General features: G+C 42.6%; 1 protein-coding gene across 2 annotated transcripts in view; it reads right to left on the bottom strand.

The window, feature by feature from the left end:
• The window catches only part of LOC114052302 (arf-GAP with dual PH domain-containing protein 1), a 162424-nt gene that overhangs the window by 5267 nt on the left and 142048 nt on the right, over positions 1-15109 (bottom strand). For both annotated transcript variants that reach the window (XM_027874850.1, XM_027874851.1), the window contains exons 8-10: positions 7587-7649; positions 6109-6180; positions 980-1208 (exon numbers count right to left, since the gene is read on the bottom strand). In XM_027874850.1, the coding sequence (XP_027730651.1) occupies positions 980-1208; positions 6109-6180; positions 7587-7649 (364 nt within the window). The remainder of the gene's footprint in view (positions 1-979; positions 1209-6108; positions 6181-7586; positions 7650-15109) is intronic.

Below are 15109 nucleotides of genomic sequence, written 5' to 3'. Positions count from 1 at the left end.
ACACACACACACACACACACACACACACACACACACACACACACACAGAGTCCGTTACAGTGAGATACAACTGGAACACAATGCCTTCCCTGTCTGACAGGAAGATAACCATCCCAATGGCAGCAGTGACTCCTCCTATACAGATGGCTTTGCCAAAAGCTCCCCCCCCCACACCGTCTCCCCAGAAACAAAGCTGTTTCCATTTGATTTTGGAAACCCAGAGAGGATGGGTTTTGAAGGACTATAATTTTGCTGGGCTCCTGTCTCCTTTCTACCCGAGGAACCTGGTCACTCACAGGCTGCCCCAAACCGAGGAGAAATGGGGAAGATGTGATTTCAAAGCCTCTTGCCAACACCCACCGTAAAGTAAGACGTGGTGACCTCAGCTCCCCTCAGACACTCAACCCAGGATCTCGGTCTCCATGACTACCATACTCCCAGGGGAGGGTCCTGTCTCATAGAGCCAGGCTCAGGGTTACGGAATTGCAGCATCTCCCCCTTCCCTTGCTGCCCTTTCCCTCCTTTCTCCTTTTCACTAATGAAAAGAGGGAGAACATGGGAACTTAATGAGATGATAAAACAGAAACACCTTAAGAGGGCCAGAAAAAAAAAAAGTAGGTAAAAGCATGCTTGTCGACTCATCCCTTCTCCTCTAGGAAGCTAAATGGATAGTGAGAAATAGCTCTTCCCAGAGGGGCTGGATCCCACACCATGTGGAGGTGGGGCAGGAAATGAGGTATAGGCCTGGGAGCCTTGGGGTAGGGGGTGGGAGGAAAGGGAAATGTTTCCTTGAGAAGGAGAGTTTTCTCGCCTCTGTGGTCCAAATTTTGTGTGTGTGGGTGTGTGCCTGAGCGCGCTTGTGTTTCCTAGCTTGTTCCGAGGTCATTCGTGCTTTTGTTCTGGTCAAATACTCACCCTGCCACTACCCAAGTCTCCAGTTACCCCCCAGGTGAACAGGAACAGGGGCAGCCCCTCTCACCTGCATACTCTTGAGGCAGCATTGGCCTATTAATCACTTTCTGAAAGGCTGCAATCCATTCCCGCTGGTCACCTTCTGTCTCACAGGCAAAGAGGAACTTCCGGTCGGGGGTGACGATGGTGATGCCATGCTGCCAGTGATGGCCCTGGGTGGAAGGGGGAAGGCCCTCAAGAACCGTGTAGCTGTTCTCTTTACTGCCAATGAAAACCTCCCCTCTGGCAAAGGCATCCTGGGGAGGAGAAAATCAGTCTGTCAGCAAGTATTTATGAAAGCATTTATTACTATGTGTCGGGCATTAAGGATAATATCACAATGCATACTCTCAACACATTCTAAGTATATTACTACGTATCTAATGGAGGAGACAAGCACATATGCAACACAAATATAAGGTAAATAAATATAAATATGCACAGTCATTAAATACAGGGTAGTTTGGGAGGGAGGGCACCAGTAATTGTGGGCAGAGACCAGGAAAGCCTTCGTGCTTTTGGAGGCATGCAGGTGGTGCAGTGGATAGAGCGCTGGGCCCAGAGTCAGGAAGACTTGAGTTCAAATCTGACACTAGACACCTACTAGCTGTGTGACCATGGGCGAGTCACTTAACCTCTTTGCTTCAGTCTTCTCCAGTATAAAATGGAAGACATAACAATAGCTACCTCTCAGGATTGTTGCAAGCATCAAATAATATTTGTAAAGTGCTTAGCACAGTGCCTTGCCCATTGCAGGCCCTATAAAAATGCCTTTTCCCTTCCCTTTATGCAGAAGATGGTATTTGAGTTGGGTCTTAAGGCAGACACTCGTCAGCAAGGCATAGCAATGCTGTGCACTGTAGAGCACCCTACTGGGAGTCAGAGGACTTGAGTTCAAATTCCAGCTCTATCAATTACCACCTGGGTGACTGTGAGTAAATTGAGGAACCTCTTTGAGGCTTGGCTTTTTAATCTGTAAAATGAAGGAGGCTGGATTATACTGATTCTAGGGGCTCCCTTCTAACTCTCGATCTATGATCCTACAAACAGCTAGGTGGTACAATGGATCAAGCTCGCCTGGAGTCAGAAAGACCTGAGTTCAAATTTGACCTCAGACACCTACTAGCTGTGTGACCCTGGGCAAATCACTTAACTCTGTCTGCCTCAGTTTCTTCATCTGTAAAATGAACAGGAGAAGGAAACGGCAAACCACTCCAGTATCTTTGCCAAGAAAACCCCAAATGGGGTTGTGAAGAGTTGGATATGTCTGATCAGATTGAACAACAACATGAGCCCATACCTGTTCATGTGCAGTGCTGAGGAGGAGGAACAGTGTTGGCCTGCCAGCCACGAGCCCTGGGTTCCTTTGGAGTCACTAACTGGCCGTGTGCCACTGTAACCCTAAACTTACTCTACCTCTCTAGAGCTCAATGTCCTTCTCTGAAAAACAATACTTTCCCTTCCCACCCACCCCCTGAGATTGTGCTGACAATCAAATGAGGCAATGTAAATGCAAGCACTTTGAGAAGCATAAGTGTGCCCTGATCTCTCTCCTCATCTCTGCCTCCTGGCTTACCTGGCTTCCTCCAAATCTTAGCTAAAATCCCGCTTTTTCTAAGAAGACTCTCCTGATCCCCCTTAACTTGAGCCCTTTCCTTCTGAGATCAACTCTAATGTATCCTGTTATATATATTTTATTTGTACATAGTTCTTTGCAGACTGTTTCTCCCATCAGGCAGAGATTGTCTTTTGCCTTTCTTTGTATCCCCAGAGGCTTAGCACAGTGCCTAGCACATAGCACTTAATAACTGCTGTTGACATTTTACAAAAGTGAAATATAATGTCTGGATAAGGGGCATTATAGTAGAAGCCATATCTAGTCAGGAAGACCTGATTAAAATCCTACCTCTGACCCATTCTAGCTTTGTGAACCTGGGCAGGTGACTCATCCCCTTAGTGGCCACTCAACTCTTGAAGACTGTAAATTACAGACAGGTTAAGTATGCATTGATAGAGGGGGTTTTCATAACAACAGTTCTTTACACCAATGAGGTCTCTGGTCTGAAACAACACCTTTGTACAAGTACCACACTGCATCTTCTCCATAATAGCATTCAATAAGTCAAAGATAACAACAAAGCCTCACATTTTGATAGCACTTTTAAGAATCTACAAAGTACTTTCTTTACATAGTCACTACTTGGTAGTACAGGTATTAATGTTTCTATTTTATACATGAGGAAAGGAAAGCTCAAGATGAGATGACTTGTCTAGGGTCACTCATTTCGGTTTGTAAAATAAGAGGGTTGGACAATATGAATTCTCAGATCCCTTCCAGTTTGATATTCTTTTAAAAATTTAATTTTATTATCATTATTAAAATTAATAAGCATTTTTTCCTCTCTCTTTCACCAGCTCTAACATTCTAAGACCCCAGATTCCAATCTTGCCTCTGCTACCCATTGTGTGGGTGTGACTTAACCTCTCTAGGTTTTATGAAAAATAAAGGGGTTGGATTGAATGACCTTTTAAGGCCCCATCCAGCTTCACACTTCCAATCCTATGAAAGAACCTTGATTTTCCCTAATTGGCAGCTATATTCCAGAGCTAGACAAGACTTAGGGCTGCTTTTCTCCTCTGATAATGGATATTGGAAGTAAAGATGGAGTGGCTGCCACACCATTCTAGAAACTTCAAAAGGTTGGAGTCTCAGACTTGGTCACTGCATTTTTTTTTTTTTTTGGTCAGTTGCTAATTGAGGTTCCTAGGCTACCATCCTGATCAGAAAAAGCTGGAGCTCAGATCCTTATTGGGTGATACCACAGGTAAATGTGGGGGAGGGGGCAAGAGAAGAGAGGTACTAATAGGACTGTAGAAATCACTTAAGTTACTTGCATAAGATATGGCAACTTTGGAACAGGGAGGGAGAAATATCATACATTATGGTTACGGGAATAGGAGAGGCTCTCTGAAATTATCTGGTCTCCCCTGATCCCTATAGTGCTTCCACTGTGGGCCTCCTGAGAGTTTTCTATAACTTATGGACAATGGGGTTCCTGTACAGGACCTGAGACAGGATGGAATAGGGAGGAACAAACAGCCTTCCATATCTAACTGAGCTTGTATATAATGTCCTCGAGACCAAGGATTGTTTTGTTTTATGCATTTGTATTCTAGGTGCCTAGTACAATGCCTGGAACATATTAGGAGCTTAATAAATGTTTACTTGATTATTTTATAATTAGCACCCATCTCTCAGGGTTGTTGTGAGGATCAAATGAGATAATATTTGTAAAGGGTTTAGCACAGTGTCTGGCATATAGCAGGTACTATGTAAATGCTGTTATGAATATTATTGTGTATACTATTATTGTTGAATATAATCATTGCATATATCCTGCATTTACTTATCTGTGAACATACATATTCTCCCAATATAACATAAGCTCTTTGAAAGCAAAGACTACTCACTTTGGTATCTGTATCTCTAGTACTTTGTATATAGTGACTGGCATACTGTAGGCACAGAACAAATGCTTGTAGAATTGCATTGGTTTGACTTAACAACTCCTCCCCATCCTTGGAATGGTCCCAGAGTCCAGAGACCAGTTAGAGAAGTTTATAGAACCTGGAGTTGTTGGGGTCCATACTGAGTTCTGTTGTACAGCAGTGGCCAGTCGGCCACTGAGAAAAATGGTTCCTGCAATGAGAGCTAGCCCTTCTCCCCAACTAGAGGAGAGCCAGAGCATGGAACAAATTTGGAGGTAGAATCCTTGATGAGAAGGCTGTGGGCCATGATAAGCATGGAGACCAGTGGGTGATGAAAATTATCTCAGAACACTGTTCCCACCTTTACCTGAGCCTTGGTTTCCTCATCTATAAAATGGGAATAACAATAGCACAACCACACAGAGTAGTCAGGAGGATCAAATCGGATGAGATGCAGGGGTGGGGACCCTGTGGCCTTGGGGCCACATGTGACCTTCTAGGTCCTTGGGTGAGGTCTTTTGACTGAGTCCAAGTTTTACAGAACTAATCCTTTTATTAAGGGGATTTGTTCTGTGAAGTCTGGATTCCATCAAAGGGTAGCACTTGAGGACCTAGAGGGCCACATGTGGCCTCAAGGCTCAGGTTCCCCACCCCTGAAGCGATGTCAATTGCTTTGTGAACAAATATCAGCTATTACTTTGATGATCTTAGGGTAAGGATTAAAAAGTTCCTGATTAGAAAAAACCACAAAGCATATTCTGGGCCCAATGAGGAGAGAATAGTCCACTTATATAATCCCAACTCAAAGTCATTTGCATAAGATTCTCCTCATTGGTGGAAGCCCAGTACTCACTCAATGCTCCACTTCTGTGGGAAGGGGTGGAGTTGGCCAGAAGGAGAAATAGTGTCACCCAGGAGGAAATTCCCTCAAGTCTCTAGTAATAGCAAGTTGGGGATAGGAACATGAAGGAAATGTCCACTTCTCTACATGCTGGCTTCTTCCTAGGGTCTTTCCCTTCAGAGACCTTTCCTTGAAGAGAATCTGGAATCCAGTGTCTTTTCTCTTGAAGCTAGAAGCCAGAAGACCTAGATTTCTCTTCTCTCAAGCTCTTGCCAACTCTGCCCCTCATGTAGGTATTGGAGCATTGAATAATCAATCTCCATCAATTAGGAGAGTCTCATGCAAATTGGCTATAGGTTATATTTGCTGCCCTGAAGTTTCTCAAGGTTTTTCATAGTACCTAAGGCACAGAAAAATCATGGGGATTGGAGTGACATGGGGGTAAAGAAGGGAATAAGACATATTTTGCTCCTGTCTTTGGGGCATGGAGTAAGACATATATTGACCCCATTTTGGGGGGGGGTGGTGAAGGGAGGGAATAAGACATACCTTGTACCTATTTTGGGGGAAAAAGAGAGGGAGGAAGACATATCCCCTCCATTTTGGGCGGGGGTATAAAGGAGGGAGTAAGACATATTGCCCCCATTTTTTGGAGGGAAGCCAGGACATCACTATTTTTTTGGGGGGGGAAGACATATGTTGCCCTCATTTTTTGAAGGGGAGGTGGTCTTCCTTTTGTTCTCTCACAGTAACAGTTGGAAGTCAGCAAGTCATGCTTGTAGAAATCCTCGGTTTCAAAGGAAGCACTGTAGTATCGGTGCCCTTACCAGAGGGTCTTTGAAATACATGAGCCGCCTGTCATCCATGGTGAACCAGCGTTTCTTGAAGCCTTCAGTTTGCTAAAGAAACAGAAACAAATGATTAAAGCATTGGCCTCAGAGTCAGGAGAACTGGGTTCTAGGTCTAGCCATTCTATTAACTTAATATTGTGACTGTGCGCAAGTTACTTCCCCTCCTCGGGCCTCAGTCTTCTCAAGTATAAAAAGTCAGGGGCTAGGCTAGATGATTGCTAAGGCTTCCTCCAGCTTGGAGATTTTAGGAATCTATGATTCTAAGATATATTTTCTCTCTCCCCCCGCCAGTTCAAAATTAATGAGATTCCCATGAAATTTCAATCTTTTGCTGCCAAATTATTTTCCACTGGAAGTTTTCTAGTCCTGGCTAGTAAGAGAATCACAGAAACTCACAGTTGGAAAGGAACCAAGGGAACATCTAGTCCAGTCCCTACTTGCATAGAAGTCCCCTCTGCAACATACCTGACAAGTAGTTAACCAATATTTGTTGGAAGGCCTCTGGGGAGGAAAGCTTAATGTCCATTGATAAAGTCCATTTTATTTTTTTATAGTTATAATTGTTAGAAGATGGGCAGCTAGGTGGCACAGTGGATAGAACAATAGGCCTGGAGTCAGAAGACTCATCTTCCTCACAAATTTAGCCTCAGATACTTACTTGCTGTGTGACCCTGGGCAAGTCACTTAACCCTGTTTGCCTCAGTTTACTCCACTGTAAAATGATCTGGAGAAGGAAATTGCAAACCATTCCAGTTTCTTTGCCAAGAAAACCTCAAATGGGATCACAAAGGGTTGGACACGGGACTGAAAAAAACCACTCAACAACTAAAAATTGTTAGATCTCTCAAAGGGGATCATGGTCCTCAGGTTTGGGACACTGCCATATCTGAGATGAGTGCTTCAGGAAGACAGCAAGACCTCCCTAATGTTCATAAAAGTTTCTTCTACCACCAAGCCTTGAACTCAGTCATTCACGAAGTGTGGTCATGAGAGAAAAATTAGTCCCAGTTTGGGCCTCCAAAGAGGAAGGGCCAAAGAAGAAACCAGGGCTCCAGGCTGAATCTGTTTTGGATAGTGTACTCCATCTTTTAGAAGGAAGAAAAGGAAATAAGCATTTATTGAGTGCTTACTATGTGCCAGATACTGTGCTATATGCTTTACAACTATCATTTCAATTGATCCTTACAACAACCTTGGGAGGTAGCTGCTATTACGATCTCTATTTTACAGCTGAGGAAACTGAGGCAGACAGAGGTTAAGTGACTTGTTCAGGGTCGCACAGCAGTTACGTGTCTGAGATTGGCTATGAACCCCAATCTCCCTTGTCTCCAGGTCTGGCACTCTATCCACTGTGCCACCTGTCTGCCTCTAATCTAATCACATTTGCCCCAGCAAAAAACAATGAAAGTATCTGATTGTCCTTTGTGGTAGAAAATAGTTAGCAGTAGACCCACCTTTGGTCCTGTTTTCTCCATGTAGCCTTCCTTCAGGTAGTTTCTGGACAGCTTTGGCACGAGCTATAGCCAACAAAATACAGCAGAGAATGCAATGTCAGGAAAACCCAAGAGACAGACCCACCTGATCTTTGGCTTTCTTCCTGCTGACCTCCTTACTAATTCTAGGAGGCTGGGCTCCCCAAGTCCCTTCATCTCCCTTGACTCATGGTTGTATGTGTGTGTTGTAGAGATTTGGTGGGTAGGGTTGTTACTTTTTTGGGGGGGGAGGGAAGTGGGGAAGAGTAAGAAATGGGGGGATGGATTGTTTTGTAATATGTGAACAACTGGCCTTTTTAAAGAAACCACTTGGGTTGCTATCTGGCCAAAGAGGCTCAGGAGGCAGGTGAAATGCCACAGATTGAGTTACTGCTAACATATAGGTTCAGTGTGAGCAGGATTCAAAGACCAGAATGGTTCCCATATGTTGTGGTACATGGAAGAGGACAGCCTTCAGGACAGCACCTGGTGACAGGACATGGGGGACATGAATGCCTGAGTTACAGAGCTAGGCCACAGACTCCCAAGAGGTCCACTGAAAGATTTCCAGGGATCCATGAACTTGGATGAGAAATAAATGAATCTTTATTTTCACCAACCTCCAACTGAAATCGAGCATTTCCTTAAATTATAAATGTAGGCAACAAACCGCAGTATTAGCAATACCTGTGACTTTTGTCACTAATAGAAAATAGAAATATCTTCATATCACATTACGCTTGCGGTAGGTAACTTAAAATAGTTTTTGGTGATCACTCCTTTGAAATTACTCTAGTTGTGCCCACAGCAGCTATACAGCGTGTGGTTGGCCTCTTCCTGTCTACACGATGTATCTCAGCATGATTGGTTTTCCTTTGTATTTTATTTTGTGCATTTCAAAACAATATTCTGAAAAGGGATCACTAGACTTCATTAGTCTATCCATGACACAAAAAAGGAAAGAACTCCTAAGCTTTACCTTTCCAAATATAATTGAAAGCTACTAGAATTAGTTGAGACCTTTGATATGGAGGCTGCAGTCACTGAGAGAACTCTGAAAGACAAGGGGCTGGCCAAGTGTCTTAGCAGCAGTTCAAGTGAGTAGGCTCACCTTGGGGGAGGCCAGCCTTCTGTGGCAGCATTACCTTATTCTCACAGTTATCTGATCCTAACAAAATGGCTTTCTAAGCATCTTAGATTTCCCATCCTGACTGCTCTGCCTCCAGTGTCCCTAATGGGGAGCAAGAAAACAGAGACTGTTGATTCCTCTAAAGTTAATGCCTTCACCTTTCAGATTGCCTTCCATCTATTCCGTATATACCTAGTTATTTATAGGTTGTTTGTACCATTAGAATGTAAGCTTCTTGAGGGCAAGAACTGTTTTCATCTTTCTCTGCATCCCCAGTGCTTGGCATTATGGCTAACATACACAGTTACCAACTGATAAGATTGGAGTGCAGAGTCATGAACATTTCTGGGTATCTCTGGCAGAGAAAGGAAATTTAAGCCTATGGCATGATAGCTGTAGCCAGAATAACTATTAGTCAGCAACCAAATGTGGAGCTTGGTGCCCACAGGCAAGAGGAATAGTCTCTAGCTCTAAACTCTTAAGGTTTCACCTACAGGTTTGGGTCGTGATGTAATCTGATCTGCCCATTTTCTCTTCTGATTTTGACTTCAGTTTTTGTTCCCCTGTATCTAGTCAATTTCTTTTTTCTTCCCTGCTTTTGAACTTTGTCCTCATTTCTTCAGCCTCATGTAAAAAAGGGGGAAAAAAAGATATAAATGGCCCGATTTGCCTTTTTCTTTCTTTCATTTGTTTCATGGAACAAATTTTCTTCTCATTCCAAGATAGCTGTCTACTTCCTGCAGGACTCTCCTATTACTCAATTCAACAAGCATTTATCAAATACCTGACACATGTCAGGCACTGCATTAGGTGTTGTGGACTGGGATTGGGACTGGATATGTGATTTCATGGGGATAGGGAAGTCCCATAGGATGGAACTGGGGGGGGGGGAGGGAAGGAGGAACACAAAGACAAAAATCACACAGTCCCTGACATCAAAGACTATGGGCTGGGGTGGGGGGAGGCAACATGTATAAGTAAATACAAAATATTTGTGGAGTTGTGTATGACTGGGGGGAGGGGTCAGGAAAAGAGATGGCATCTGAGCTGTACTTTGAAAAATGACCTATATTCTTCTAGCCTTCTGGTTGGTAACCCTACTTCAAGTCTCTTTCCCACTTTAATCCATCTCCCCTCAGCTGACAAAGTGATTTTCTAAAGCGCAGGTCTGAACGTGTTACCGACTCCCACTACTCAGGCTCCCTGTTGACTCCAGAATCATAAAATCCTCTATTTGGCATTTAAAGCCTTGTATATCCTGGCCCCTTCCAAGCTTAATAAATGCTTGTTGACTGACTACACTGCAGAGGTGAGGAGGGAGGGCATTCTAGGCATTGGAAACAGCCTGAACATAAACATGGAAATGGAATGTCCTTTAAGTTTCTCCCTGACTTATGGGAAGCACTCTCTCTCTCTCTCTCCCTCTCCCCTTCTCTTTCTCTTCCCCTCTCCCTCCCTTTCTCTCTCCTCCTTTTCTCCCTCCTCCCCTTCTCTGTCTCTCTCTGTCTCTGCCTATCTATTTCTCTCCCCCTCCCTCCTTTTGGCTTTTGGAGATAACCACACTCTCCCAATTTTCCTTCTAAAAACTCACTTTCCTTTGGTGATTCCTTTTTACACCCCATTCCTTAAGGCAGACAGTATGTCTCTTCTTTTCTTCTGCTACACTAACTCACTTGGGAATCTCATTTTCTTCTATGACTTCAACTATTATCTCTTTGCAGACTTCCTTCTTGAGCCAACCCCAGATCAATCTCTCTTGCTGATGATGGGGCATCTCTATCTGGATGTCTACTGGTGCCTCGAACTCAACATGAGAACTGAGATTCTCTTTCTTCCCAAACCTACTTCTCCTTATGATTTCACTATTTCTATTTCCCAAATGGTCTCCTTGGTTCAAAACCTTTTCTTATCTTTGACTCTTTTACTTCCCTTCCTGTCACTTTCTATTATCTTGTCCATTCTACTCCCAAAACTCCTGAATTGGTCCCCTCCTCTCTATTCCCACTGCCACTATCCTAGGGTAATGGATTTGATCAGGGGAGTTGCCTGATCAATCTAGGGAGCTGCCAAACTAATGTCATGAGTTTACAAAATAAGCCTTTGTTTGAAAGGTAAGGGGAAACCCCTTGCCATGGGAGGTAGGGACATGTGCACTTCTGCCATCTTTGAGGAAACAGACAACTTCTGTAACTTTCTAGGGAGGAGTTCCTAATGTTGGGTCCATGGGGCCCTAAGGGGTCTTTAAACAGATTTCAATGGGGCCACATAATCCCTGAAGAGAATCCTATGTTGGAGAAAGAAGATCACCCACATGGCCCCTTCAGCTGAAGGGTGAAAGCTGTATCATACAAAAAGTTTAATTTCTTCTAATCCTTAAGAGCCCAACTTAAATGCCACCTGTTCCATGAAGGGGAGGAAGAGATCTGAACCTCGCCATGCCCTGCTCTTATAGTTGTTTGTCCTTCATTCTCGAATAGGACCATGACAGCCCTGCTATGTTAGTGAATTATTTCGACATGGGTCTGATGTGAAAGGATGTTACTGCTTAGCTTCTTCTTTCTAGGGAAATCTAAACCCTCAGAGATCTCTTTAAAAAGGAACTCACTGGAATATTGGTGTTATTATATATGCATGTGTGTACATATACATATATACATGTATGTGTATATATGTACATATGTATGCATGTATGCGTTTACAGACTTCTGCCTTGTGTCTTCCTCATTTTCTGTGGGTTGAAATACAGGCTGGGCCATCCTTGATCTCCATATTGTCATCTTGTGTATCATAAGGCAGAAAGGAACCTTGTTACCAATATTTGGCGAAATGTAGAGACAAGCTAAACCTAATCTATACTTGGAGACTTTCCTGGAGTTGTTACAGGTAAGGGCAGTGGGCCAAATGAGAGAATATGACCTTACTGGGTCAGCCCAGAGGCTTTGGGGCTCTCATTACCATTATCTTTGGCTACTGTAATAGGCTTCTAAAGGTCTTCTTGTCTTCTCCCTCTTCCCTCCAGTCCAACTCTCATCCTATTGCCTGAAAATTTGTTTTTAAACAAATAGCCATGCCATTCGTCTTCTCAAAAACATTTAGTGGCTACCCACTGTCTATTAAAATTCAGTTTCCTTTGTCTGGCATTCAGCCTTTTCCAAAGTCTAGCCCTTTCCAGTCCTTTACAGTATTATTTCATATTATTCCCTTCTAGATAATCCAGGCCCCAGCCCAATGACTGCTGACGCTAAGAACATACCTTTCCCATTTCCTTGTTTTGCTCACACTGTGTCCTATGCCTGGAATGTTCTCCTTCACCTTCATGTTTTTTAAGGTTAAATTTCTTCTTATAAATAAAAAACACCTTTGAAAGTCTGAGAACTCTAACTGATGCAATGACAAGTCATGATTTCAGATGACTAAAGATGAAGCATGCTACTTACCTCCAGACAGGGGGGATGGATTCAAGCCACAGAATTTTTGGACATGGCCAATGTGAGAATTTGCTTTATTTGACTACGTTTATTTATTACAAAGGTTTTCTTCTCCCTCTCTCTCTCTTTCTCTCTTTCTCTCTCTCTTTTGTTCAGTGGGGAAGGGAAGGTAAAAGGGAGAGAAAATAAATGTTTGTTAATTGAAAATAAAATTAAAAAGTTTAATTCTTGTAGTCCTTATTGTCCATGAAGTCTTGCCTAATTTCTCCGTTTAGGAACAACCTTCCCCCTCAGACCTCTCATGGCACTTTGTTTTATACCTCTTTACTGGCTCATAGCTTTTATATGGTATTATTACATATTATAGTTATTTATGTATCTATGCCTTGGGGCAGCTAGGTATGTAGTGTATAGAGTGCCCCCATTGAAGTCAGAAGGACCTGAGTTCAAATCTACTCTCAGACACTTACTAGCTGAGTGACCCTGGGCAAGTCACTTACTCCTCTTTGCCTCAGTTCTATGCCTTATCTCTGTAAGCTCTTGAGGGCAACATCTTACTTAAACTTTCTGTTTCCTGGGGGCAGTTAGGTGGTGCAGTGGATAGAGCTCCAGCCTTGAAGTCAGGAGGACCTGAGTTCAAATTTGGCCTCAGAGACTTGACACTTACTAGCTGTGTGACCCTGGGCAAGTCACTTAATACCCATTGCCAAAGCAAAAAACAAAAACAAAAAAAACCTTTATGTTTCTTCTAGGTCCTGGTACAGTATATTTACCCAGTAAGTATTAAAAAAAAAACCTTTAATTAAATTTATTAAATTAGATCACTGGGGATAACCACAGGTCTGACAGGCTTACGCCAGCGGGAGTCTGTTTCTCTGCCACTGCTAAGTTTTTTTTTTTTTATTTTTTGGCTAGGCAATTAGGGTTAAGTGACTTGCCCAGGGTCAACAGCTAGTGTCCAGTGTCTGGTCTGAGATTGGATTTGAACTCAGGTCCTCCTGGCTCCAAGGTCAGTGCTCCATCCACTTTGCCACCTAGCTGCCCCCAATGCTAACTTTTTTTTTTTTTTAAGGCACTTGGGGTCAAGTGACTTGCCCAGGGTCACATAGCTAGTGTCAAGTGTTTGGTCTGAGGCCAGATTTGAACTCAAGTCCTCCTGACTTCAAGGCTGGAGCTCAATGCTAAATTTAAAGGACATTGTTGCCTCACCTCCTGAGCTGCTCTTAAGCAGGTTTTTTAAAAAATCAATTTCAGCAAGAATGGAGACTTGTACAAGTCTTCCTCAGAAGACTAAAGTAAGCTTGTTGGTAAAGTCAACTTGAGGGCTGAAGAAATCAGAGTAGTCCTTTTCCAGAGGGTGGGGTAGGGATTGAGACCAGCTGCTGAGTGGATAAGCTTTTAAAAACTAAGTTTTGGTGACAAGCGACTCTGTCTGACTGTAACTGTCAGGAGAGATGAAGATAAAGAAAGAAATAAAAATCTTTATCTAAGTTGCATACCCCAAGTGACAGCTGGTAACCCAACTTCTCCTCATGAAACACTCAAGGGGACACACCTTAATTCTTCTTTATAGTGCTAGAGAAAATTATCCTGGGATATGCATCCAGACATCCCTCAGTACCTGTCCCTAACGTACTGGGAGTTCTCCTTTTGGCTGGAGTGATGTATTAGGGAGAATTAAATGGCAAATAACTAAGAAGTGATTGAATTAGGAATCCTTAACAAGGTAAGTTAAGATATTCCCAATGATATTTGAAAATATTTGACATCTCTAATAATCCAACGGATAGTATTGAAAACAATTTTGAGTTACCACCTCACATCCTTCAAATTGGGAATAAAATATCTAAAAGCAATGAAAGACAATGCTGGTGAGGCTGTGGAGAAAGAGGTACATTCATTCACTGCTGGTAGAAATGTAAACTCGTAGAATCTTTTTGAAGAGTAATTTAGCAGAATCACTCTGGAGAACAATTTGGAACTATGCTCAAAGGGCTAGAAAACTGTGTTTACCCTTTGACCCAGCAACACCACTACTAGGCCTGTATCCCAAAGAGATCAAAGAAAAAGAAAAAGAATCTATATGTACAAAAATATTTAAAGGAGTTCTTTTTTTGTGGTGGCAAATAATTGGAAATCGAGGGGATGTCCATCAATTGGGGAATGGCTGAACAAGTTGTGGCATATGATTGTTGATGGAATACTATTGTGCTATAAGAAATAACAAGCAGGATGGTTTCAGAAAAAAATATGGCAAAACCTATAGGAACTGATGCAAAGGAAGTGAGAAGAACCGGGAGATCATTGTGCACAGTGACAGCAATGTTGTAATGACACTCATCTGTGAAAGATGATACTCTGATCAATACATTGATCCATGACAGTTCCAAAGAACTCATAATGAAAAAATGCTATCCATCTCCAGAGGGAGAACTGATGAACTCTTGAGTGCAAATGGAAGTATAATTTTTCTCACTTTCTTTCTTTTTCTTGCCTTTTTTTTTTAATATGACAGCTAGGTGGCGCAGTGGATCTAGTGTTGGGCTTAGAGTCACAATGACTCCTCTTTCTGAGTTCAAATCTAGCCTCACACACTTACTAGCTGTGTGACTCTGGGTAAGTCACTTAACCCTATTTGCCTCAGTTGCCTCATCTGTAAAATGAACTAGAAAAGGAAATGGAAAACCATTCCGGTATCTTTGCCAAGAAAACCCCACACTGGCTCATGGAGAGTCTGACATGACTGAAATGAATGAACAGCAAACAACAATGGTTAATATGGAAATATGTTTCGTATGATTTCACATTTATAATTCATATCATATTGCTTGCCTTCTCAGTGGGTGGGGAATGGGGTGGAAGGGAGGGACAGAGTTTGGAATGCAAAATTAAAAAAGAAAAGAATACTAAAAATAAATAATAAATTGAAAAAAAATTTAAAGAGTAAT

This window comes from Vombatus ursinus, unplaced genomic scaffold (assembly GCF_900497805.2).
Source record: "Vombatus ursinus unplaced genomic scaffold, bare-nosed wombat genome assembly UNPS02014807.1, whole genome shotgun sequence".
NCBI classification, from domain to species: domain Eukaryota; kingdom Metazoa; phylum Chordata; class Mammalia; order Diprotodontia; family Vombatidae; genus Vombatus; species Vombatus ursinus.
This window is presented reverse-complemented; position numbering and strand designations above follow the sequence as displayed.